Genomic DNA, 25,458 nt, shown 5'->3' with positions numbered 1-25,458 from the left:
TTCAAATTACCAACCATGAGTTATGAGAGATCTGTTGAAAAGAGTTTCTATCGTATGGGCTGCCAAGTGAAACGATATCTCAGCAGTACAATCATTCTGAAAGAAATTAGATCGCTTGATTTGCTCACACAGATGCCATTTCACAGAACTTTCTCCCAACTCATGCTTCTTAGTTTCCAAGCTTTTTAAAAAATAAAATACGAAAAGACTTTTTACTAATGGTTAGGTTGGGTCTTTCTCTAAAAATATATTTTATTAAATGCAGGAGGAGATTGGATTCATGATGTATTATTTCTTTGGGGACTAATGACACTTCTTCCAACTTCAGAAATTGTTTTTAAGACCGCAGAAGTATCAGATTAAACTAATGTGGTGACTACCTCAGGACAGTAATATTTTATTCTATTTTCCTTCCAAGAATGTAACTGTTAAAAATTACTACAGTTATTTATTCTTCACTTTACAATTTATTAACTGAGGGGATCATATTTCATTCTTCTTCCATGTGAGTAACTTTTTTGTGTGTTTTCATGCAGCAGAGACAAATAGTTTTTCATTTGAGAACTCTAGACTTTGGTCCTGTTTTAATTAGGAGACTTTTGAGATTTGGATGAAAGCAGCATATTGTCCTTTCGGATAGTCAGGCAATACTTGCAAGATCTGTCTAACCATAAGAGTTACAAACCCCTTTTAGATAATAAGTCTAGTATACTTTAACAGCAGTGCTTTCAGAATTTATAGGCTTTACTTTAGAGCACTCAGTGTTGATCTTATTGCTGATCTCAAATGGTTTTGTTTTACACAGAAACAAATGGATATCAATGCTGCTATTCAAGCCCTGATTGAATCACATACTGCCCTACAGATGGAGGTAATATATCTGGCTTTATTTACACTAGCACTCTCAATCTACAAATTAAACAGAAATTTTTTTCAGAGGCCCAAATGTGACTTTATCTCAAAGCCTGTATTTAAAAGAGATTAAAAGTAATGAAAAAAATTTTAAGGACAGAGTAAGCAATTTTAATAAACAGAAATATATGCATCAGATGTTTTTTAAGGAAAACATTTAAAACAAAAATGTAATATTGTTAAAGGATTTTTTAAAATGAGAATTTGGTACTATAGAAGAAACAGTTAAATGAAGTTAGCCATTTCTTAAAATGGGATCTATCTATCATCACTACTCTTTTTTCCTATTTAAGCTCTGTTTATTCATGATATAGGTTTTTTTCAAATTATGCAGTAGGCATAGTAATTAAGTTTTATGTCAGCTTGAAAACTAGACTTTTGAGTGTGAATTTAAGCTTTTATTAGGATCAAGATTAATAAAACATACAAATATGCCTATAGTTAAATATAAACTGTTCTTTACATCCTGCTCCCAACTCCTTGCACACAACAGGAGTACATTTTTCTTCTGCCTTGCTCCGTGTTGATCATTTGGGTTACATGCTGGTAATGACTACTCCAAGCTTCTTTGCTAATATGATTCTCACAATGACTTGGCAGAGCTACCAGAATACTGAAGTGACCTTAATTGACCACAGTGCAGAGGTATTCGAAACCTTGAACTACCTTAGCAATTTACTGCACAGCATCAAGAATCCTCTTGGCACACGAGATAACCCAGCACGAATCTGCAAAGATTTGCTTAACTGTGAACACAAAGTATCAGATGGTAAGTTACTGGTTTCCTTAAACTCTGATATCTAATTTTGCTTCATCGTCTCAGTGTGTTTGAGATTTGCGGTGTATTTATTCCAAACCTTATCATTTTTGACGAATCCCTGGCAGAGGCATTTTAACATCAAGAACCAAATACGTACTCAAAGAGGCAAACATGTTTCTGAGGTCAAAGTATCCTTTCTCAAGGGTTCACTTTACAAAAGGTTTTCCACTGCACAGCCTGACTTATGGCAACATGAAGAGGTCATAGAGCCCTCTCTACCACACCCTCTATAATTAGTTTTTACATAAAATGGAATTTAAGTGCCTCATTTCAGTATCAGTGACTATAAAGATGGAGTGGCTTGTCATTCTTGGAATTTTCTCATCCTCACATTGATACCCCAAATCCATTAGCCAGAGGTGCAAAAACAGAACCATCAAGGAAAGGTTTAAAGCAAGTGGAAGAACCATCACTATCTGATGATAAGTAGGGGAAACCCTGTCTGCTACAACATGTCATTTAATTTTAATTTCTATTGGGTCTACCTGGTCAGCTGTACAATCAATATTAGTAGTTATCATTTTTTGGTAAAAACTCTAGTCTTAACACACAATGACATATATGCTGATTTGAAAATAACTAAGTTATTTAATTCTGCAGGATGAATAGTAGTCCATATTTTATTTTATACACATACACATATACATATGTATGTATAAATACATGTTTGTCCAAAAACATCTTCCATTCTAGAATAAAGTATAGTGAAAATATTCATTTTATTTACATTAATAAAATGCTTAACTTCTATAGATATTTCCTGCCCTAGATTATCACAAAAACAAATAATATTTACAGTTATAGCTGCCTACAATAATTCAAATTTGATTCTTTCCCATATTTGAGGGTATAAAAATGCAATTCTATAGAACTGAAAGGAACAAAGACACTACAGGACATACAAATTACTGAAATCTAATTCAAGGTCTGCCTTCCTCATAGGAGAAATAGCTAAGTGGTATGGCTCGTAAGGTATCAGAAAGGTCTTTATGCCCCAAAATACTTTCATCACTAGGAGATTGTAAGTGCAGTAGAGAAACACAAAACAGCAGGGAAGAGGGGATATGACAGAAAGTAGGGTGGGGGGTGAAGTGGTAAACAGAGTAGGTAGATGAAGCATCTCTGAGAAAGTGACATTTGAGCAATATCAGAAGGAGGTGAGGGAACAAGCCACAGGAAATCTGGGGAAAGAGCTTTCCAGGAAGAAAGAACAAACGCAAGGCCCTTGAACCTGAGCGTGTACTTAGCATGTTCTACTATTAGCAAGAAGGCCAACGTGACTGGAAGAAAGTGCATAAGGGGAAGAATGGTAGGAAATGAAGTCAGAAAGATGTCAAGAAACCAGATTATACAGGATCTTATAGATTACTCAAAAGACTCCAGCTTTTACTGAATAAGATGGGAAGCCTCGGGAAGATTCTGGGCAAAGGAGTGACGTGACTTGACTTAAATTTTTAAAATGTTACTCTGGGTGTTGTACTGCAAATATGAGGACAGGGTAGAAGGAGACATTGAGAAGACTATTGAAATAATCCAGTAAGAGATGATGATGGCTTGGACTAGAGTTGGTGGTGGGGAAGTGATAAGAAATGGTCAAATCTTTGGATATGTTTTAAGGTAGAGCCAGCAGTTTTTTGTTGGTAATTCGGATGTGGGTTATGAGAGAAATAGAATGATAAAGGATGACTCTAAGATTTTTGACTAAGGGACTAGAAGAGTGGAATTGCTGTCAAAAGAGATAGAGAAGCAAGTTTGGAGACAAGATCAGGAGTTCGGTTTTGGATGTATTTAATTTGAGATGTCTGTTAGGCATTCAAGTAAGGATGTCAAGTAGGTCATTGGCTACTCAGGAGTGTGAGGTCCTGGCTAGGGGTAAAATTTATGAAGTCACTTGCATATAAACAGTATCCAATGCCCTGAGACTGTTTAAGGCTATCTAAAGAACAGATAAATAAAGAAAAGAGAAGAGTTCTAAAAACCGTGCCTTAGAGCTCTCCAATGTTTACAGAGGTCAGGGAGTTGAGGGGGAACTAGCGAAGAAGACTAAGAAGCAGCTTTCACTGAGATAAGAGGAGAACTAGATGAATGTGGAGTGAAGAAAATGTTTGCCTGAGGAGCAGGGGATCTGCTGGGTCGATGTCAAGTTAGGTGAAGACTGAGAAAGGCTACTAGATTTAGTAACGGGAAGGTCTTTGATGATATTCGCAAGAGCGGTTTAGAGGAATGGTAGCAGTTAAAAGTGTATCAGGTTTTCAGAGAAAATGGTGGAGCTGGAGAGTTTCCACTCCCATTAATGAAGCAGGTAATTCAATTTGCCTGACGAAACTTTTTGAAAATTAAGTTAAAAGCATCAAATACTGACAAAGTAGTGAGGGACTTTCAAGCCAATATTCTGAAAAAGACAGCAGAGAGATGAACACATACTTAGAGCTACTTTTGCCCTGGGTGTGTTCAGAAACTGAGTAGTGCTTTTGGTCAAAGTTGGAATCTGAAGTCCACAAAAGGTGGGGACTTAGGCTTTCAAAGGGCTCCACTTTAAGAGTAAAAATAAACGGAAAGAAAAGATACTCGTACAGATTGCAGCCTAGCTTCACATCGTCAAGACGGCTCAGAAAATCTCAAACTGTGAACTTGGATTAAGATGATTCCAGACTGCTAGTAGCCCCTCATACCTGATAGAAACAAACAAAACTCTTCTATGAAAGATAATATCATCCTAGGGCTCAAATTATTTCCACAAATAATTTTTCAAATATAGTGCCCAGCACACAATCAATGATAACTAAGCACACAAGTTGACAAAACACCACGAATGAGAACTGGCAGAAACAGCAGACAACAGAAGCTGACTCGAAAGAAAAAATAAGAGAGGAAAAATTTGAAATGGAAGGTTTAACGGACAAGGTAAACCTTATTTAGGAACACGGTTTATTCACAATAATAAGAGAGAAGGCAGAATACATGTGTGCTAGTACAGATAGATGGGTAAAGGTCATAAAGGGAGCTTATGTAAGTTTCCTTCAGTTTGCTTTAGTTGTCTCAGTGAAACTGAAAGGTTATCAGTCAAGAATAAGAATGAAGGAAAGGTATAGTTAACTTGAGAGGATAGGAAGAGGTTTCAAATGGTTAACTCTGAAAGTGACAGAGGAAATGAACTAGGGAAACATAGTAGTACTGTCTGGCAGCCTTTCAAACATTTAAATTTAAAGTGAGGCCAGTCAGCATAGTTGTGTTTTTCTCTAGGCACATTTAGTTGTGCAGGTACAGGCACAGATTAGGCACAAAACTGGATTTATGCAGGACTGGGATTTTATAAGACAAGCACAATGAAGTGAGGCAGGGCAAGAATGTTGAGGAAGTCTCTAAGGAAATGATCATAGCAAAGGACTGTGGGTTTTAAGCTAGGCAGGAAGAGAAGTGAACACATGATTACGAAGGACAATGAAAAAGTGGTAGTGTCAATGGATAGTAGGTCCTAATGAGATCAAAGAATTATTAGGGTCAGAACACTAGAGGGAATGAGCTGGAATGAGAAAAGAGGTGAAATCATGGAGGAGATCTAGCTGTAGGTAATAACAAAAACTAGGGTATGGCCTTATAAGTTAATGATTAAAGTAAACAGGACAGGAGAAGGGTACAAAAACGTTGGTGGGAGAGAGTTCGAGGCACTGAGAAGTCGGTATTGCAAATATCAACCACGTGGATGTGAAAATCACGAAGAATTAGGTTATAAATAGATTTTCTGAAAGTGATAGCTAGAATCATCAAAGAAATAAATTTGGTGATAGCAACAGGAAGAGGTACAGGTGACATAGTGCAATGACAGCAATTTTACCACGGAGTGTTTTTAGGGAGAAAGTGGGGAGAACGGTCTGAAAGTGGCAACGAGGAGCAAGAAAGATCCCTTCCCCACCCAGGCACAATGCTATAGAGGCTGTGGCAGAACTTGAAAGAGCTGCAGGGGAAGCAGTGTTCTCAGAAGAGAGCCAATTTGGAGTTAGAGCATTTAGGCCTATAAAAGACGTATTATGGTATAGTGCTTTATCTGTAGCTCAGCATACCCTGAAAAAAATACGAAGCCCCTACCAGTTCACCATTGTACACCATAATGCCTCAATTCAAAGCACTCCACCCCATGTAACAATGAGACCTTGCTTGAAGGAAAACGTTTTATAAAGAATATATTCACTCACATAGTAGTAGGAAACTATTTCTTGAAAGAGAAGAGATGATGAATCAAGATATGACTGTAAGCCTGGATCAGATCCTGGTTTAAAAAAAAAACAAAAACCCAGCTATAATTTCTACAAACTACAAAATGTTCAACATTCTGAGGAAATGGGAAAAAACAGGATGGAGGTGGTATTAGGATCTTTTTCACCCCTTTCTTCCATATATCAATAGATCAGTGATTCTCCAAATACAGTCCGTGGACCAGAATTAGATGCAGATTCCCAAGCCCCATCCCAGATTTAATGATTCAGCAACTCTTGGGATGGAGTCCAGCTATCTGGACTGTCTGTGACAGTCCCCTACTCTTGGAAGTACCAATTCAACAAGTCTTCCCTTTGAAGAATTAGTAGAATAGTAGAGGGAAGAATAGTCGAGGATGTTGTGGAAGTCTAAAATGATACACCAGGTGAAGCCCAGGATGAGCTGGAGGAATCTTTGCTGTGGGATAGGAATGGAACAAACAAGGATTTCTACCTATTACAGAAAATGACATTTTACAAATACTGTTTGATTGTCTTGCCTTTTTAATGCAAGAAGGCAGGGCCATCTCATTCAAAAATTCCTGCCCTTTGCGTTTAGAATAAGGTGCTATTTCAGTATTCTGAGCCTGTTATTCTGGAATTAAGACGCTAGCCCAGTACTTTTCAGTCTGAATATGTCTTGAAGTCTTTTACACACCATTTGATTCTCCTGGGCACTCAATGGAGGCAAAGGTTGGCAGGCTTACACTGGCTGTAGAGATTTCAGTTTTTTCCACTTACAGATCTGAAAAGAAAGCACAAAAATAACCATTTAATTGCACATTTCTCTTCTGGAAACAAAAAAATGTTTATTCCTTTTATTTTAATTATCAATATTACACATAAAGATATGTTATGTTTTTCCTCAGGGAGATTGAAGAAGTTGTTTCTGTTTTTTAAATATATATATTCATTTTTAAGCTCTGTAATGACATAGAACAAAAATACACACATATCCTATATTAATTTCAACTTTTAACTATGTAACTTTAGACAATTCACTTAAAGTTGCTGCGCTTATCTATAGAATGAAGCAACAGATTCAGCCATTCGGTTATTTTTTATTAAAATTATAAAATGCCCTTAAATTGATAGGTATGTGAAAAATACAGTATTTTCAGTATTGGTTTTACATAATGCTTGCAGCTTTCATTCTTTGACTAAATGTAAATATCTTTATAATCTAAGTTTTTTAAAAGGAAAAAGCGTGAAAAAATATATTGAAAGTATCATGATAATCTGTAAGGATAGTTCAAATATATTTTAGCATGGCATTTAAATATCTTTATGTTTTACAATAAATTAATAGGAAAATACTGGATTGATCCAAATCTTGGATGCCCTTCAGATGCCATTGAGGTTTTCTGCAATTTCAGTGCTGGTGGTCAGACATGTTTATCTCCTGTCTCTGTGACAAAGGTATGTTTTGAATTTAGTACTTGCCCACTATCAGTAAACAGTGATTTTAAAAATTCTTTCATTTTAAATAATTATGAGTTTTATGAATGGAAGCAAAGATATTCTCTACCATATATGAGGAAGAAATTTTTTGTTTTTAAAAAATAATCCTGTTAAATCTTGACATTTTGATTATGTATTTTTATGACTGGCTTAGCTTGGCTTACTCTACTGACTATGCTTTTTAAATTCCTTTTAAAAATGTAAAACATATGTTTTTATGCACATGCATTCATTAGAAAATTCCCAAACAGCTGCAGTGTTTGTACTCAGTAATCAGTTACCTTAAGTTTTACTGAAAAAGACATCATCATGATTAAAAGAGGAATTTCACCACAAAGCTTGCTATTTTTGGTGACTGGGCACAAAAATAACCGCTCCTAAACATCCACTGGATATTATTTAAAATTTCTTACAAGCATAATTCTATAAACCAAATGTTTAGAATGAATGAAAGTTAGTTTGGTATGTAACACTGGATATTATAACAAGCATTTCTAAACCCTAAAGCTTAGTTCTACCTACAACATGTACTGAAGAAACTAAAACTGCATTTCTTTCTTTTTCTGGTTAAACTACCTTGGCCTTCCCAAGAACTTTTCTCATTGACAAAGAACTGATACACGGACCTATTGTGTGTTTTGTCCACCACAGAAAGGCAGCAGCTAAAATATGCAGTGTGTCAGTCCCTCCCAGCTGCTTATCATTAGACTGCCCTCTCCCCCTAAAACGCTCCCCTTCGTTAACTAGGGTGTTTCACCAGCTCATCTCAATAGCCATTCACCACTGTTACCCAAAGCAGAGGAGGGGCGGATTCTTATGTTCCTATGGGATCTGTGGAACTAATGAGGAGCAGCATGATCGTCCTGCTTCCAAACTATGCACGATCATCCTCACTCCCCTGGGTTTAGCCCAGGATTTTTTTTTTTTTTTTTTTTTGCGGTACGTGGGCCTCTCACTGTTGTGGCCTCTCCCGTTGCGGAGCACAGGCTCCGGACACGCAGGCTCAGCGGCCATGGCTCACGGGCCTAACCACTCTGCGGCATGTGGGATCTTCCCAGACCGGGGCACGCACCCGTGTCCCCTGCATCGGCAGGCAGACTCTCAACCGCTGCGCCACCAGGGAAGCCCCAGCGCAGGATTTTTATTTGGATTATCGTGGAAGAAAAGGGGAGACTGGTGTGCAAAGAAGACAGGATCAAATGAAGGAGCTGCACTCCAGTTCTTTCCTTGGCTGAATCAATTCTCCCATCTCTCCTATCCATAAACGCAACCTGAGAAAGACTGCGCAGGTAGTGGAAAGAACAGCAGACTTGCAATCTGGAACCTGGATTCTAATTTCTTTTCCCCTACAAACCTGGGGAATGATGCTGTGAGCCACCAGAGAGCCCACTCTGTGCCAGGTGCTGTGCTAGCTGAATGACAGTGGGCACCTCACATCCTCATAACAACCCTGTCATGTCGGGGTTACACCCAGCTTTACCAACAAAGAAACTAAAGCTCAGAAAGGCTACATACGTCACAGGTTTGTGGTTCTCATCTGCAAAATGAAGGAATGTGAATTACTTCAGCTCTAATATTCCTCATGATGATCCTTCCATGTTTTCATCTTTATACTCTTCCTTTGCCTTTCCTCTCTTTCCCTGAAGTTTTGCTTTTTTGTTGTCATTTTATTTTTTTTCCTTCTCTGTTACCTCATAACTGATATTTCTCTGATTTTGTGTTTGGAGATTAACATAAATTCCTCAGTAGGAACTACTTCTATTCATTTATGTTATGACCATCCCCATGCTTGAATAATGCTAAAATAATGATGATGATGATGATGATGATGTCTAAAGCTATAGAAAAATCTGTTTCCTTGTTCAAGCCTAGAAAACGTGCAGTCATACTTCCTTGCTCCAGTGTTGCCCTATATCGTTCACTTTATTAGTAAATACTTGCTCACACATTCATTCATTCATGCAATAAACATTTACTGATGACTCACTGTATGACTGAACTGCATTAGGGGCTGGCAACACAAAGACTAAGATTCTGTCTTTGTCTGTAAAGGCTCTCATAGTTAAAATTAATCAATTTATTAATACAACTTTTAACTTATCTTTGGAAACTCAAAAATAAATCTTCAAATGAAAGTATAGACAGAATTTCAGATTTTTATGAAAAAATTTTAAGCAATAATCAACAACAAATTATTAATGCATCTTAAATAACATTATGCAAAGTATCTCCTTTTTTTTTTGTTCATATCTAGTAGCCTAGCAGTATGCTAAAGCCAGCTCATACTGCTCAGGAGAGCCTATTATTAATGTCTCTTGTGAACTCCATGTTTAATGACACTACCTTGATAGCCTAAAACCAGCCATGGTGGGAGTATTTACAACTCCCACCATAGGGGTGGAAATCAGAAAATGCTATAAATCAGGGATTCCCCCCTGCCCCACCCCTGGCCTGTCAAGGACTTTCTTCAGGTTTCCCCAAACTGTAAGGCTTTCAATTGCCATATCTTATAACTTGCATATTGTTTCAATGACATTAGTTGGAGTTTGGAGTTGGAAAAGTCCAGATGAACTTCCTTCATTTACTGAGCTCAGAAGCCACCCATATCATCACCATTCATTGTCTAAACACTCCAGTGTGGACAAGTGCTCAGACAAGTGGCTCAGGATTGACTATTGGTTTCAAGGGATGGAATAGCCAGATTTTCGAAGAAAACACTCTACTTGAACCTAAAGTGCTTTCAGATGACTGCAAGGTAAGGGAATGGCACTTTTAGAATTGTTCAATATAACTAACGTAAAATTGATAAAACTATATAAAATTAATATAATGAGTAAGACTTTAATTGCAAACCACAGATACAGAAGGGTAGTAAGTTTTAACGTGCCTGATGTGTAATAACCGTACATTTTTCAGAGTCAATTATTTGCTTATATCATATCAACTTTTGTCACACCCATTGTTCATCCGTGAAGTTTTATATGCAAAACAGGTGTTAATACATAAATTTAATTTTTATTCCCCATATGAAATAATTATATCATAGATCGATGGATGGATGGATAGATAGACAGATGGCAGATAGGGCATATAGACAAATGATTTCTTTCCTATATTTTTAGCACTGTGATTCTGCATCTCATTACATCATGGAAGGCAGGTTATAGAGGCAAGTCAGCTTTATTTCATTTTGTCAGTCCCTATACCTGATACCAAATAATGGGCATAATGGCAGATTGACTGACCCTACAAATCTGTATTTGAATCATAGCCCATTTTTCCTATTAAAATTAAATAATAGTGAAGAGTCTGTAATTTTAAAACATTACGTTGTGGAGTAGGTGTCGCAAACTATAATCCACAGACCAAATCTAGCCCAGCACTCGTCTTCGTACATATATGCTACTGGAACACAGACACACTCATTCGTTTGTTTATTATCTAGGGCTGTTATCACACTACAATGGCTGAGTTGAGCAAGTGTGACAGAGACTGTATGGCCCACAAAACCTAAAACATTTATTATCTAACCCTTTACAGAAGAGTTTGCTGACTCCTGTTATATAGTATAGGGTTGTCCCCTTTACATACATCCTAATTTCTTTAAGTAGCTCGGTTTCCTGTTCTGGTGTACTATGAAGCCCATGATTTAGGATCTCTTACCATTTCTAGGGTGCTTTACCTTTTCACATTTCATTTTCAGATAAACAGCTCTTGGGTATTTGAAAAATCATAAGCAAACAGAAGTATACAGCTCACTCTCTATAGGTGAAGAGATCAATCAATATTACCAACAAATTAATTTAACTTTCACAATTTTGTCCTGAAACTTTTAGTGACTCACTACTATCTCTGAGACACAATCAAAACTTATCAGCTCTTTATTCAGCAGTTAGAATAGTCAGGCCCCAAACCTACCTTTCTACCTTTCACTGACTGTGTACCCTAAAGTGTGGTCCACCTGATCTATCTATAATAATAATAACAACAAAAACAACAATTCCTACTACTAATTATTGGAGACTTATTAGATGACACGTACCATGTACTGCATACATTATTTAATTATAACAGCTTTGTGAAGAAGTTCCTATTAGTATCATTTTATAGGTAAGAAAGTGAAGGCACAGAGGTTAAGTAACTTGTTCAAGGTCATACAGCTAATTAGCAGAGGAGCAAGAAATCAACCCCAGGTGTGTACAGTTCCAAAGTCAATGCCATGCTACACTGCTAGGGACTTTTAATTGAAGACTCATTTAATTCACACAATACTGTGAGGTAGGTTTTTATTCTTCCCATTTTATATGTGAAGAGAATAGCTCTACTTGGGTTTCTATCAAAATCTTTTCCAAGTCAAAATCTGTGCACTTAAACCCCATGCTAGGCTTATTTTCACAACCACATTCTACTTTTCCAACTTTTTGGTTTTTTTCTATTCAGGTCATTCCCTTTCTCTGAAGTGCCGTTCTCTACCCCTCTAACCAAGTGGAAATTGTAGGCAAACTTTAAGGCCCATCTTAAATTCTGAATTCACAAACAGCTTTCCCTGACACTTCCAGTTGGAAATGAGGGACTTAGCACTCATTGTCTACATTATTTATGTTGCATTTATCATATACAGTCTTATATTATGGCTGTTTCTCCTCTCCCCAACTAAATTTATAAGTTGCTAGAATTCAGAAGCCAGAAGTAATTTATTCATCTTTATATTTTCCAAGCACTGTAAGGAAATGAAGGATTACATCTTATTCAACTGTGCCAAATGTGCTTAGTGTTCAACACATATCGTTTGAGATTTAATGAAGTTAATCTGACAGTGTCTTACACAGGGAACTCTATTCTAGTTATTATACCAAGCTTGTGACTTTGGTAATTTATCTTCTGTGAGCTTCAATTGCCTTAACATAAAATGGAATTTATAGTTTAGATAATTTCTAAAGCTCCTCCAAACTTTAAAATTTATACCATGATAATTCTGTGAATGAGTAAATGAATAAACTCCTGTATAAAAAGCTTCACAAAACTAGTCAACTGTGTTTCTCTATTTTGTCTTCTTGAATCTTAATCATGTAATAGTTTTTGATCCATAACAGAATTTACCAGAAACAAAAGAGCATACAGTAATAAAGAGAAACAGAAAGGCCTAGAAGGAAAGGAAGAGAGGAATGAAAGAAACTATATAAACAGTAACCACAGAATGGGAAAAAAGAAACCTAAAAGATGATTCAATGTAATTATAATTTACTTCTACTGAAGTGATTCTGCTTATTTCCTGCCTAAAGTACAGAGAGGTTGAGCTAGCTCATTCCCTTTCATCCAAGAAAAATGCCCATCCTGAAACATCACTCCCAAATAAAGGAACACAAAACAGATGGGTATTACTCATATTAGGAATAGTGCAGTTTTTAAATTCATATCTGGTACAATGATCCACAGACAACAGAAGCAGAAACCCTCAAAAGAAAAATCAGAACACACAATGCCATTTAGATAAAGGAATAAGCACATATTTTCAATTATTCATAGTAATTGTTACCGTTTTTTGAGCATTTACTCTGTGCCAGGCATTGTTCTAGGCACTTTCTGTTCATTATTTCTAATCCTTAAAATAAGTCTACATTGTCTATGAAGGACACTGTCTGCTGCTAATGAAACAATTACAGATTAAAGCATTTCATTCTTATTTTACAGATTCAAGATGGCAGCTGGCATAAAGCAAAATTCCTTTTTCACACCCAGGACCCTAATCAACTTCCAGTAATTGAAGTACAAAAACTTCCTCATCTCAAAACTGAACGGAAGTACTACATTGAAAGCAGTTCTGTATGCTTTCTCTAAAGTCTCTGAATTAGTTCAGAATTCATGCTGTTGGCCAGGTAATTGCTGCAGAGGGAAAAATATAGACAGAAAGGTACTATTGGATATTATGAAATGCATGGAATAAAGCATTGGCTAAATCTTAAAGAATCTCAGGAAGAAAAGACTTCCTCCTAAGAAGGAGACGAGGCATTTTTTAAAGGACTATAAGTATTTAATTCTTTAAAAAATTATATTGATCTGAGCTTTCTTAGAGAATTCCCTAGAACTGAACATTTATAAACATGGAATTCTTCAGGATATTCTATATTTTTTGACTGTCTGAGAGCAAAGTACCCATTAGACAGCTGGAGACGCAAAGCACTATGGAGCAATACTGGCTAATGCTCCCAAACGTGCAATGCTTCTGTCTAAAAATTGCAAGCCACAGTCTGATATGTCTTATTTTCCCAGATACTAAGCTGTATTCAGGTCCCCAGTGGGCATATACATCTTAGCCGGTGATACACTACCTCTTACATGTTGCCTTTTTGTGTTGCTTGATGCTCTTTCTAAAACAAGGTGCTTGTGGCTTTCATAGACTATTTCTTTATTCGTCTTTGTCATTCTTTAAGAGTGTATGTACTGGTTACATCAAGATATATTTTGGTTGTTAGTACTTATTTTAATTTGTTTGGTCACATACTTAATAACAAGTAAAACATTATTTATGTGAAGTCCTTGTTTTATTTTAAAATTCTCTTTGTGGATATTAGAATCAAAGCCAGCACATTGTAACCGGTGCTTAAGCACAAGAGAATTGGGAGGGTTTTTTTTAACTGTTTTATTTTTAAATTGCTGTAAAAAATTGTAGGCCAGCTACATCCAGTAGTAGGTTTGGGTTAGAGTTTAGGGGTTGTGATATACTATTTTTAAAAATCCATGATCATCTGGGATGATATTTTGTGTATATATATTTTGTAAAGTTCTAATTAATTCAGCAAATCTTTTGAAATTGCTGATGTTTTAAATTATAAAAACTTTATATTTCTGCTTCATAGAAATTACATGTTTTTGTAATTATTCATTGATTTTCTTTCACTGTTCTTAAATTTAATGTGTTGGGACCTAAAAGAATTCAATTTACCAGTCTTTAAAGTAACATTCAGGAAAACAAAAACAGTCCTTTGCTATTTAAAATAGGCTCAGCAAGTTCAGACTTTCCTTGTTGTCAGAGAAGTGTTAGTTAAGTATTAAAAGAAAAATATTATACCTTTTGGTATATAGAAAAGCATGTACATCCATTATAAACATACTATTAGCCACAGCAAACCACACTTGCCTAGCTATAATAAAAATGTGCTTTAAAATCTTTTTTGGTGGTATTTGTTTTTCTTCTTTTTTTTTACCATATCCTTTTATTATATATGATAGCCCTTCTGGCATAGACCTTCTGTACTATATATATTGCATTACCAGAAAGTACCTATTGCATACCTGTAAAAGGATTATAGGGCCTATTTCCTACTTGTACAAAATGAGGTCATGGCACAGAAATAAACTCTCTCATACATGGTCAACTGATTTCCAACAAGGGTGCCAAGACCATTCAGTGGAAAAAGTACAGTTTTTTCAACAAATAGTTCTGGGAAAACTGGATATCCACATGCAAAAGAATGAAGTTGGACCCTTATCTTACATCATACACAAAAACTGACTCAAAATGATGAAAACTATTACTGTAACCCACATTTGGAATAATATCAAAAATTTAAAAAAACACTTAAAATGGATCAAAGTCCTAAATGTAAGAGATAAAACTCTTAAAAGAAAACTTAAGTGAAAGGCTTCATGACATTAGATTTGGCAATGATTTCTTGGAGCTGACACCAAAAGGACATTCAACAAATGAAAACAATAAATTGGACTACAGCAAAATTTAAAACTTCTGTGCATCAAAGGACACTATCAAGAGAGTGAAAAGACATCACACTGAATGGGAGAAAATATTTGCATATTTTATGTTCGATAAGGGATTAATATCCAAAATATATGAAGAACTCTTAAAACCCCACACAAAAAACAAAAAAAACCCCAAGCAACCCAATTTAAAAATGGGCAAGGAACTTCCCTGGTGGTCCTTCCCTGGTGGTCCCACAGGTAAGACTCCGCGCTCCCAATGCAGGGGGCCTGGGTTCAATCCCTGGTCGAGGAACTAGATCCCACACACATGCCACAACTAAGAGTCCGCATGCTGCAACGAAGATCCCGTGTGCCACAACTAAGACCCGGTGCAGCCAAAATAATAAATAAATAAATAAAAATGGGCAAAAGACTTAACAGACATTTCTCTGAAGAAGATATACAATGGCCAACAAATGAAAAGATGCTCAACATCACTAGTCATTAGGTACAAATCAAAACCATAGTTAGATACCACTTTGTACCCATTAAGATGGCTATTACCATCCCCCCCAAAAGAGGAAAATAACAAGTGCTGGTGAAGATATGGAGAAATTGGAACCCTTATACATTGCTGGTAGGAATGTATTATGGTATAGCCACTGTGGAAAATAGTTTGGGAGCTCCTCAAAAGTTAAAGATAGAATTACCATATATGACCCAGTAATCCTACTTCACATATATACCCAAAAGAATTGAAAGAAGGGACTCAAACAGATACTTGTATACCAGTGTTCACAGAGGTATTATTCAGAAGAGCCAAAAGGTAGAAACAACCCCAATGTGCATCAACAGATGATATGATAAAATATGGTAGGTACATACAGTAGACTATTATTCAACCTTAAAAAGGAATGAAATTCTGATATATGCTCCAACATTGATGTACCTTGAAAACGTTATGCTATGTGAAATAAGCCAGACCAAAAGGGAAAATACTGTATGATTCCACTTATAGGAAGTACCAAGAACAGACAAATTCATAAACCAAAAATACAATAGAGGTTACCAGAGGCTGAGTGGGGTAGGAATGAGGAATTGTTGTTTTTTAATGAATATAGAGTTTCTGTTTGGAATGATTACAAAGTTCTGGAGATGGGTGGTAATGATGGTTGCACATCAATTTGAATACGCTTACTGCAACTGAATTGTACACTTAAAATGATTAAAATGACCAATTTTATGCTGTATACTTTACCACAATTTTTAAAATGGAGCTATGGCAAAGATGTCTGATTTCCTGCTTGAGAAACACAAATGTTTTTTAAAAGGAGCCAAGACTGATTCTAAATGAAAGAACCCATAGTTTATACTCTAGTTTCAGTTCATACGCTGTACCTTCTGTTTACCCTCCCCCCCCCCAAAAAAAACTTATATCACAGACATAAATGAATTTCCTAGGTATCCTAGGTATCATTTAGGAAATATATATAAAACAGAAATTCCTTACTTTGTGTTTGTTTTGTTCCTGAAATATTAAATTTAAAGCAAATTTTAATCAACTTATTTATATGCAGCATAGTCTGGTGTTTTAAGAGTGCTCTGAGGGTAAGCTATGTGACTTTGCATGTATTATATATTCTTCATTGCCCCAGTTTCTTCACTGTAAAATGGGGACAATAAAAGTAAAAATCTATATTAGTTAGGGGTTCTTCAGAGAAATAGAAACAGTAGGAGAGATAGACAAATGACAGATAACAGATAAATTGATGAGAGATGACTAGACAGATATAAAGATATAGATTTAATATATATAATATACATATAACATTACATAATAAAACATGTTTTAAATATATATTTAATATGAATATATTAAATACTTAAATTGTAATTAAAATTATATTAAAGTTTAATAATATATTAATTATATATATTATATGGAGATTTATTATGATGAATTGGCTCACATGATTCTGGAAGCTGAGATGTCCCACAACCTGCAAGCTAGAAACCCAGAAAAGCCAGTGGGGTAATGCATTTAAGTCTGAAGGGCTGAGAACCAATGGTTTAAAACCCAGTCTGGGGGCTACAGAAGATGAGATGTCCCAACTCAAGCATGCAGACAGAAAGCAAAGAGGGGCAAATTCCTCCTTCCTTTGCCATTTCTACTCAGGCCCTCCACGGACTGGGTAATGCCCACACACATAGAGGCAGCATTTTACTTTACCAAGTCTACTGGTTGAAATCCTACTCCCATCCAGAAACACCCTGTCAGACACACCCAGAAATAAATTTTAACCTGGTCACCCTGTGACCAGTCAAATTGACACATAAAATGAACCATCACACTATCTTACCTGGAATGAAACAGAAATGTAGTTCTTTCTGTAGGAAGCAAAAAGGTGGTTTTCTCATTTGGTAACTTTGCAATAAGCAAAGAGAGCGAATGCCACTAATGGCAAAGAAATGATTTGAGCAGTAGGAACACGTGTTTGGAAGCAGGCACTCTGGCAAACCTTTCTGACCAAAATGTATGAGTTTGGCCCTCTCACACAAGACTAGCAGTTTCAAAAATAAGTGTTAAGCTAAGCCTTCAATGTATAGTGCTCTGTCCTATTAAAGCATAACTTTTCACTCTGACCTACACAGTAATTGGCTATGGTAAGTACGATGAAATCATTGTCACCTAAGCCTAGGTACACAATTATGCAATCTGTGTGCTTTGGATTCAGAGTCCTGGTATAATTCTAAGCCAGATTAGACAAATGGCACCTCTGTAGAGAAGAGCAACTGGCAGGGAGTCCAAACTATCATCTTGGCTGTACCTAGCGGGGAAATTTTAGGACTGCACACAAGTACAAAAAATAATCTCACTGACAATCCACTAAAAATAATTTGATTTTGCTGGGTATCTAGTTCAGGACAAATTTAGAGTTGGAATCAAGAAAACTTCTCACTTCTTGAAGCAAACACTGGAAATCCAGTTTCATGAAAAAGACATTCTTCATTAAGGGATAAAGATCTCCCTCATCCATTAGAAAAGAAAAAACTTTAGGGGCTCAAGATGGTGGAGTAGTAGGACAGGGAACTCACCTCCTCCCACAAATACATCAAAAATACATCTACAAAGGTAACAATTCTCAAAGAACACCTAGTGAACACGAGCAGAAGACCTCAAACACCTGGAAGGACAAGAAAGAGCTCCAGGTAACTGGGAAGGACAAAAGGAAAAAAAAAAAAAAAAAGAGGAAGCGAGATGGGACCTGTGCCCCTGGGAGGGAGCTGAAAGGAGAGAAGTTCCCACACCCTAGGAAGGCCCCTCACCAGCGGGGAGATCAGCCGCGACAGAAAAGAAACTTCAGAGGCTCAGAGGAGGCCGCAACAACCAGTTTGTGGTAGGCAGAAGAAAGAGAGGCCTACAGACCTACACAGACAAGTCCGTTCCACTGCCCTGAACGCCCCAGTCTGAGACGCGCAGCTGCTAGTATGGGCGGGGGCGGGTGCTGGAACTCGGGATTTAGAGGATAGACACGGGGAGGGGCTGGCTGCTGGCTGCACTGAGACAGCCTGAAGGGTCTGGAGTGTGGTACAGCCGCAACTGGGAGTGTTCACGTAAGAAGCACAGGCCTGCCACAGAAGCAAAGCGCCATTGTTAAGTGGCATGCAAAGGGAGGGGCGGGGCTGCCATTACAGCCTCCTTCTCTATGCGCGGGCTCCCGCCTCCGTGGGCTCCAAGGGAGTGCACCCCAGCCACCACCTCAGCCGGCTCCCACGCCACGCGCTGCCTCAGCAGGCCCTGGGAGCAGACACCAGCAGGTTCCCCATATGCAGACGTGAAGCTGAAACTAGAGCTGAGCCATGCAACTTAGGATGCAGGGCTGAAATCTCTTCCTGTGGCTGCATGAGCCATGGATTTACACCTCTGCCGCCAGCTTTGTAAATTCAGCACCTGTGAGACACCTGAACAGACAATGGGTGCTCCCGCAGCTGGGACAGGTCTGGCCTTCACAGCTGTGGGCTTTGTGGGCATGTGCACACGGGGGCTGGGCCAGGCCAGGGTCTCAGCTGCCTCCATAGCTCCCAGAGCAGGTCCAGGTGCACAACTACTGCAGTCCTGGGACCTGACTTCAGTGAATCTGTGCTGGTGGCCTTGTGAAAACAACGCCTGAAAGACACCCAGGGCTGATTGCCAGAATTTCCACAGTTGAGGCAGGGCCAATGGCAGTCCAACAACAGCGTCCTCTGTGAGCCCACACAATAGGTGAAAGGTGACACAGCAGAGGATACTCACTGGTGAACAGCTCTGGCGGAGGAATACTCAGCAGCTTCTCTTAGTGGGAGTACTCTAATCCCACCTACCTCACACTGCAGATCAGAAATACAGCTCAGAAATGTATCTGGGGGCTTCTACTCCAACAACTAGGGAGCAGACCCTGCCCCTGACAGGGCAGTGACAACCACAGAGCCAACAGGAGGTCCCACTCAATATCCAGTGCAGGCTCTAGTCATCACAACGCCAGTCACACTTCTTATCCAGAGGATAACGACCAGCATACACTGAGGAAAGAGGCAGCAGCATTCATACGAACAGTCCTCACACACACAAAAATAGTCAACCCACACAGGCTACACAGGGACAATGCCACATAAAACAGCCCTCCAAGACCACAGTAGATAAGTGTTTCTCCTAAACTCATAGTGCAAGAGAAATCTAAATATTTATATCCTTCTAAGAAGCAGATGAACCACTCCCAATTAAAAGATCGAGAATTCCCCTGAAAGAACAATGAAACAGACCTCTTCAGTCTAACAGACGCAGAGTTCAAAAAGGAGATAATGAAAATACTGAAGGAATTAAGGAAGGCCATCAACAGAAATGCAGATTACTGTAAAAAGTAACTAGAGGGGACCTTGAAGATGGCGGAAGAGTAAGACGCGGAGATCACCTTCCTCCCCACAGATACACCAGAAATACATCTACACATGGAACAACTCCTACAGAACACCTACTGAACGCTGGCAGAAGACCTCAGACCTCCCAAAAGGCAAGAAACTCCCCACGTACCTGGGTAGGGCAAAAGAAAAAAAAAGAAAAAACAGAGACAAAAGAATAGGGACGGCACCTGCACCAGTGGGAGGGAGCTGTGAAGGAGGAAAAGTTTCCACACACTAGGAAGCCCCTTCGCAGGCGGAGACTGCGAGGGGCGGAGGGGGGAGCTTTGGAGCCGCGGAGGAGTGCACAGCAACGGGTGCGGAGGGCAAAGCGGGAAGATTCCCGCACAGAGGATCGGTGCCGACCCGGCACTCACCAGCCCGAGAGGCTTGTATGCTCACCCGCCGGGGCGGGCGGGGCTGCGAGCTGAGGCTCTGAGGCCCGGGTTTAGGTTTCGGACGGAATGCAGGGAGAGGACTGGGGTTGGCGGCTTGAACATAGCCTGAAGGGGTTAATGCACCACGGCTAGCTGGGAGTCCCGGGAAAACTCTGCACCTGCCGAAGAGGCAAGAGACTTTTTCTTCCCTCTTTGTTTCCTGGTGCGTGAGGAGAGGGGTTTATGAACGCTGCTTAAAGGAGCTCCAGAGACGGGCGCGAGCCGCGGCTAAAAGCGCGAACCCCAGAGACGGGCGCGAGCCGCGGCTGAAAGCGCGGACCCCAGAGACGGGCGGGAGACGATAAGGCTGCTGCTGCCACCACCGAGGGGCCTGTGTGCGAGCACAGGTCACTCTCCACACCCCTCTTCCGAGGAGCCTGTGCAGCCCGCCACTGCCAGGTTCCCGGGATCCAGGGACAACTTCCCCGGGAGAACGCACAGCGGGCCTCAGGCTGGTGCAAAGTCACGCCGGCCTTTGCTGCCGCAGGCCCGCCCCGCACTCCGTGCCCCTCCCTCCCCGCCGGCCTGAGTGCGCCAGAGCCCCCGAATCAGCGGCTCTTTTAACCCCGCCCTGTCTGAGCAAAAAACAGACGCCCTCCAGCGACCTACACGCAGAGGCAGGGCCAAATCCAAAGCTGAGCCCCTGGGAGCTGTGAGAACAAAGAAGAGAAAGGGAAATCTCTCCCAGCAGCCTCAGAAGCAGCGGATTAAAGCTCCACAATCAACTTGATATACCTTGCATCTGTGGAATACCTGAATAGACAACCAATCATCCCAAATTAAGGAAGTGGACTTTAGGAGCAAGATCTATGATTTTTTTCCCTTTTCCTCTTTTTGTGAATGTATATGTGTATGCTTCTGTGTGAGATCTTGTCTGTATAGTCTTGCTTCCACCATTTGTCCTAGGGTTCTATCCGTCCATGGTTTTTTTTTTAAATTTTTTTTCTTAATAATCAATTTTAATAACGTTATTATACTTTACCTTCGTTCTTTCTTTCTTTCTTTCCTTCCTTCCTTCCCTCCTTTAGACAACGAATCATCCCAAATTGAGGAGGTGGTCTCTGACAGCAAGATTTATGATTTTTCCCCCTTTACCTCTTTTAGTGAGGGTGTATGTGTATGCTTCCGTGTAGGATTTTGTCTGTATAGCTTTGCTTCCAACATTTGTCCTAAGGTTCTATCCGTCCCTTTTTTTTTTTCTCTAAATAAGAATTTTTTAATTCAATAATTTTATTATACTTTATTTTATTTTTACTGAATCTTCTTTCTTTCTGTCTTTTTTCCTTCTTTCCCTCCTTCCTTCCTTCCTCCCTCCCTCCCTCCCTCTTTTCTTTCCTTCTTGCCTTATTTCCTTCTTTGCTTCTTTCTTTCTTTCTTCCTCCCTTCCTTCCCTCCTTTCCTTCTTTCTTTCCTCATACTTCTACTAATTCCCTCTACTTTTTCTCCCTTTTATTCTGAGCCGTGTGGATGAAAAGCTCTTGGTGCTCCAGCCTAGGAGTCAGGGCTCTGCCTCTGAGGTAGGAGAGCCAACTTCAGGACACTGGTCAACAAGAGACCTCCCAGATCCACATAATATCAAACGGCGAAAATCTCCCAGAGACCTCCATCTTAACACCAGCACCCAGCTTCACTCAACGACCAGCAAGCCACAGTGCTGGACAACCTATGCCAAACAACTAGCAAGACAGGAACACAACCCCACCCATTAGCAGAGAGGCTGCCTAAAATAATAATAAGGCCACAGACACCCCAAACACACCACCAGACGTGAACCTGCCCACTAGAGAGACAAGATCCAGCCTCATCCACCACAACACAGGCACTAGTCCCCTCCACCAGGAAACCTACACAACCCACTGAACCAACCTTAGCCACTGGGGACAGACATCAAAAACAGCAGGAACTACGAACCTGCAGCCTGCAAAAAGGAGACCCCAAACACAGTAGGATAAGCTAAATGAGAAGACAGAAAAACACACAGCAGATAAAGGAGCAAGATAAAAATGCACCAGACCTAACAAATGAAGAGGAAATAGGCAGCTTACCTGAAAAAGAATTCAGAATAATGATAGTAAGGATGATCCGAAATCTTGGAGATAGAATGGACAATAGAATGGACAAAATGCAAGAATCAGTTAACAAGGACCTAGAAGAACTAAAGATGAAACAAGCAACGATGAACAACACAATAAATGAAATTAAAAATACTCTAGATGGGATCAATAGCAGAATAACTGAGGCAGAAGAACGGATAAGTGACCTGGAAGATAAAATAGTGGAAATAACTACTGCAGAGCAGAATAAAGAAAAAAGAATGAAAAGAACTGAGGACAGTCTCAGAGACCTCTGGGACAACATTAAACGCACCAACATTCGAATTATAGGGGTTCCAGAAGAAGAAGAGAAAAAGAAAGGGACTGAGAAGATATTTGAAGAGATTATAGTTGAAAACTTCCCTAATATGGGAAAGGAAATAGTTAATCAAGTCCAGGAAGCACAGAGAGTCCCATACAGGATAAATCCAAGGAGAAATACGCCAAGACACATATTAATCAAACTGTCAAAAATTAAATACAAAGAAAGCATATTAAAAGCAGCAAGGGAAAAACAACAAATAACACATAAGGGAATCCCCATAAGGTTAACAGCTGATCTCTCAGCAGAAACCCTACAAGCCAGAAGGGAGTGGCAGGACATACTGAAAGTGATAAAGGAGAAAAACCTGCAGCCAAGACTACTCTACCCAGCAAGGATCTCATTCAGATTTGATGGAGAAATTAAAATCTTTACAGACAAGCAAAAGCTGAGAGAGTTCAGCACCACCAAACCAGCTTTACAACAAATGCTAAAGGATCTTCTCTAGGCAAGAAACACAAGAGAAGGAAAAGACCTATAATAACGAACCCAAAACAATTTAGAAAATGGGAATAGGAACATACATATCGATAATTACCTTAAATGTAAATGGACTAAATGCTCCCACCAAAAGACACAGATTAGCTGAATGGATACAAAAACAAGACCCATATATATGCTGTCTACAAGAGACCCACTTCAGACCTAGAGACACATACAGACTGAAAGTAAGGGGATGGAAAAAGATATTCCATGCAAATGGAAACCAAAAGAAAGCTGGAGTAGCAATTCTCATATCAGACAAAATAGACTTTAAAATAAGGACTATTAAAAGAGACAAAGAAGGACACTACATAATGATCAAGGGATTGATCCAAGAAGAAGATATAACAATTGTAAATATTTATGCACCCAACATAGGAGCACCTCAATACATAAGGCAAATACTAACAGCCATAAAAGGGGAAATTGACAGTAATACATTCATAGTAGGGGACTTAAACACTCCAATTTCACCCATGGACAGATCATCCAAAATGAAAATAAATAAGGAAACACAAGCTTTAAATGATACATTAAACAAGATGGACTTAATTGATATTTATAGGACACTCCATCCAAAAACAACAGAATACACATTTTTCTCAAGTGCTCATGGAACATTCTCCAGGATAGATCATATCTTGGGTCACAAATCAAGCCTTGGTAAATTTAAGAAAATTGAAATTGTATCAAGTATCTTTTCTGACCACAATGCCATGAGACTAGATATCAATTACAGGAAAAGATCTGTAAAAAATACAAACACATGGAGGCTAAACAATACACTACTTAATAATGAAGTGATCACTGAAGAAATCAAAGAGGAAATCAAAAAATACCTAGAAACAAATGACAATGGAGACACAACGACCCAAAACTTGTGGGATGCAGCAAAAGCAATTCTAAGGGGGAAGTTTATAGCAATACAAGCCCACCTTAAGAAGCAGGAAACATCTAGAATAAACAACCTAACCTTGCACCTCAAGCAATTAGAGAAAGAAGAACAAAAAAACCCCAAAGCTAGCAGAAGGAAAGAAATCATAAAAATCAGATCAGAAATAAATGAAAAAGAAATGAAGGAAACAATAGCAAAGATCAATAAAACTAAAAGCTGGCTCTTTGAGAAGATAAACAAAATAGATAAACCACTAGCCAGACTCATCAAGAAAAAAAGGGAGAAGACTCAAATCAATAGAATTAGAAATGAAAAAGGAGAAGTAACAACTGACACTGCAGAAATAAAAGAGATCATGAGAGATTACTACAAGCAACTATATGCCAATAATATGGACAATCTGGAAGAAATGGACAAATTCTTAGAAATGCACAACCTGCCAAGACTGAATCAGGAAGAAATAGAAAATATGAACAGACCAATCACAAGCACTGAAATTGAAACTGTGATTAAAAATCTTCCAACAAAGAAAAGCCCAGGACCAGATGGCTTCACAGGCGAATTCTATCAAACATTTAGAGAAGAGCTAACACCTATCCTTCTCAAACTCTTCCAAAATATAGCAGAGGGAGGAACACTCCCAAACTCCTTCTACGAGGCCACCATCACCTTGATACCAAAACCAGACAAGGATGTCACAAAGAAAGAAAACTACAGGCCAATATCACTGATGAACATAGATGCAAAAATCCTCAACAAAATACTAGCAAACAGAATCCAACAGCACATTAAAAGGATCATACACCATGATCAAGTGGGGTTTATTCCAGGAATGCAAGGATTCTTCAATATACGCAAATCTATCAATGTGATAAACCATATTAACAAATTGAAGGAGAAAAACCATATGATCATCTCAACAGATGCAGAGAAAGCTTTTGACAAAATTCAACACCCATTTATGATAAAAACCCTGCAGAAAGTAGGCATAGAGGGAACTTTCCTCAACATAATAAAGGCCATATATGACAAGCCCACAGCAAACATCATCCTCAATGGTGAAAAACTGAAAGCATTTCCACTAAGATCAGGAACAAGACAAGGTTGCCCACTCTCACCACTCTTATTCAACATAGTTTTGGAAGTTTT

The 25,458-nt window shown here is 38.7% G+C and overlaps 1 protein-coding gene and 1 long non-coding RNA gene across 2 annotated transcripts in view; one reads left to right on the top strand and one right to left on the bottom strand.

Annotated features, from left to right (window-relative positions):
* Positions 1 to 14,607, top strand: part of COL24A1 (collagen type XXIV alpha 1 chain) — a 396,587-nt gene extending 381,980 nt beyond the window's left edge. The window contains exons 56-60 of the mRNA XM_027114231.1: positions 806 to 871; positions 1,513 to 1,681; positions 7,295 to 7,404; positions 9,986 to 10,201; positions 13,138 to 14,607. Coding sequence (XP_026970032.1) covers positions 806 to 871; positions 1,513 to 1,681; positions 7,295 to 7,404; positions 9,986 to 10,201; positions 13,138 to 13,284 — 708 coding nt within the window. The 3' untranslated portion in view covers positions 13,285 to 14,607. The remainder of the gene's footprint in view (positions 1 to 805; positions 872 to 1,512; positions 1,682 to 7,294; positions 7,405 to 9,985; positions 10,202 to 13,137) is intronic.
* LOC113624435 (uncharacterized) overlaps positions 1 to 25,458 on the bottom strand; it is an 80,589-nt gene that overhangs the window by 16,789 nt on the left and 38,342 nt on the right. Inside the window, exons 2-4 of the long non-coding RNA XR_003434331.1 lie at positions 6,644 to 6,730; positions 5,926 to 5,999; positions 1,579 to 1,658 (exon numbers count right to left, since the gene is read on the bottom strand). This is a non-coding gene — a long non-coding RNA (uncharacterized LOC113624435). The remainder of the gene's footprint in view (positions 1 to 1,578; positions 1,659 to 5,925; positions 6,000 to 6,643; positions 6,731 to 25,458) is intronic.

This window comes from Aethalodelphis obliquidens, unplaced genomic scaffold (genome assembly GCF_003676395.1).
Source record: "Aethalodelphis obliquidens isolate GAN/ISIS:26980383/991018 unplaced genomic scaffold, ASM367639v1 scaffold13, whole genome shotgun sequence".
In the NCBI taxonomy this organism is placed as follows: Eukaryota; Metazoa; Chordata; class Mammalia; order Artiodactyla; family Delphinidae; genus Aethalodelphis; species Aethalodelphis obliquidens.
The sequence above is the reverse complement of the archived record's forward strand: the minus strand, read 5'-3'. Positions and strand labels throughout refer to the sequence as shown.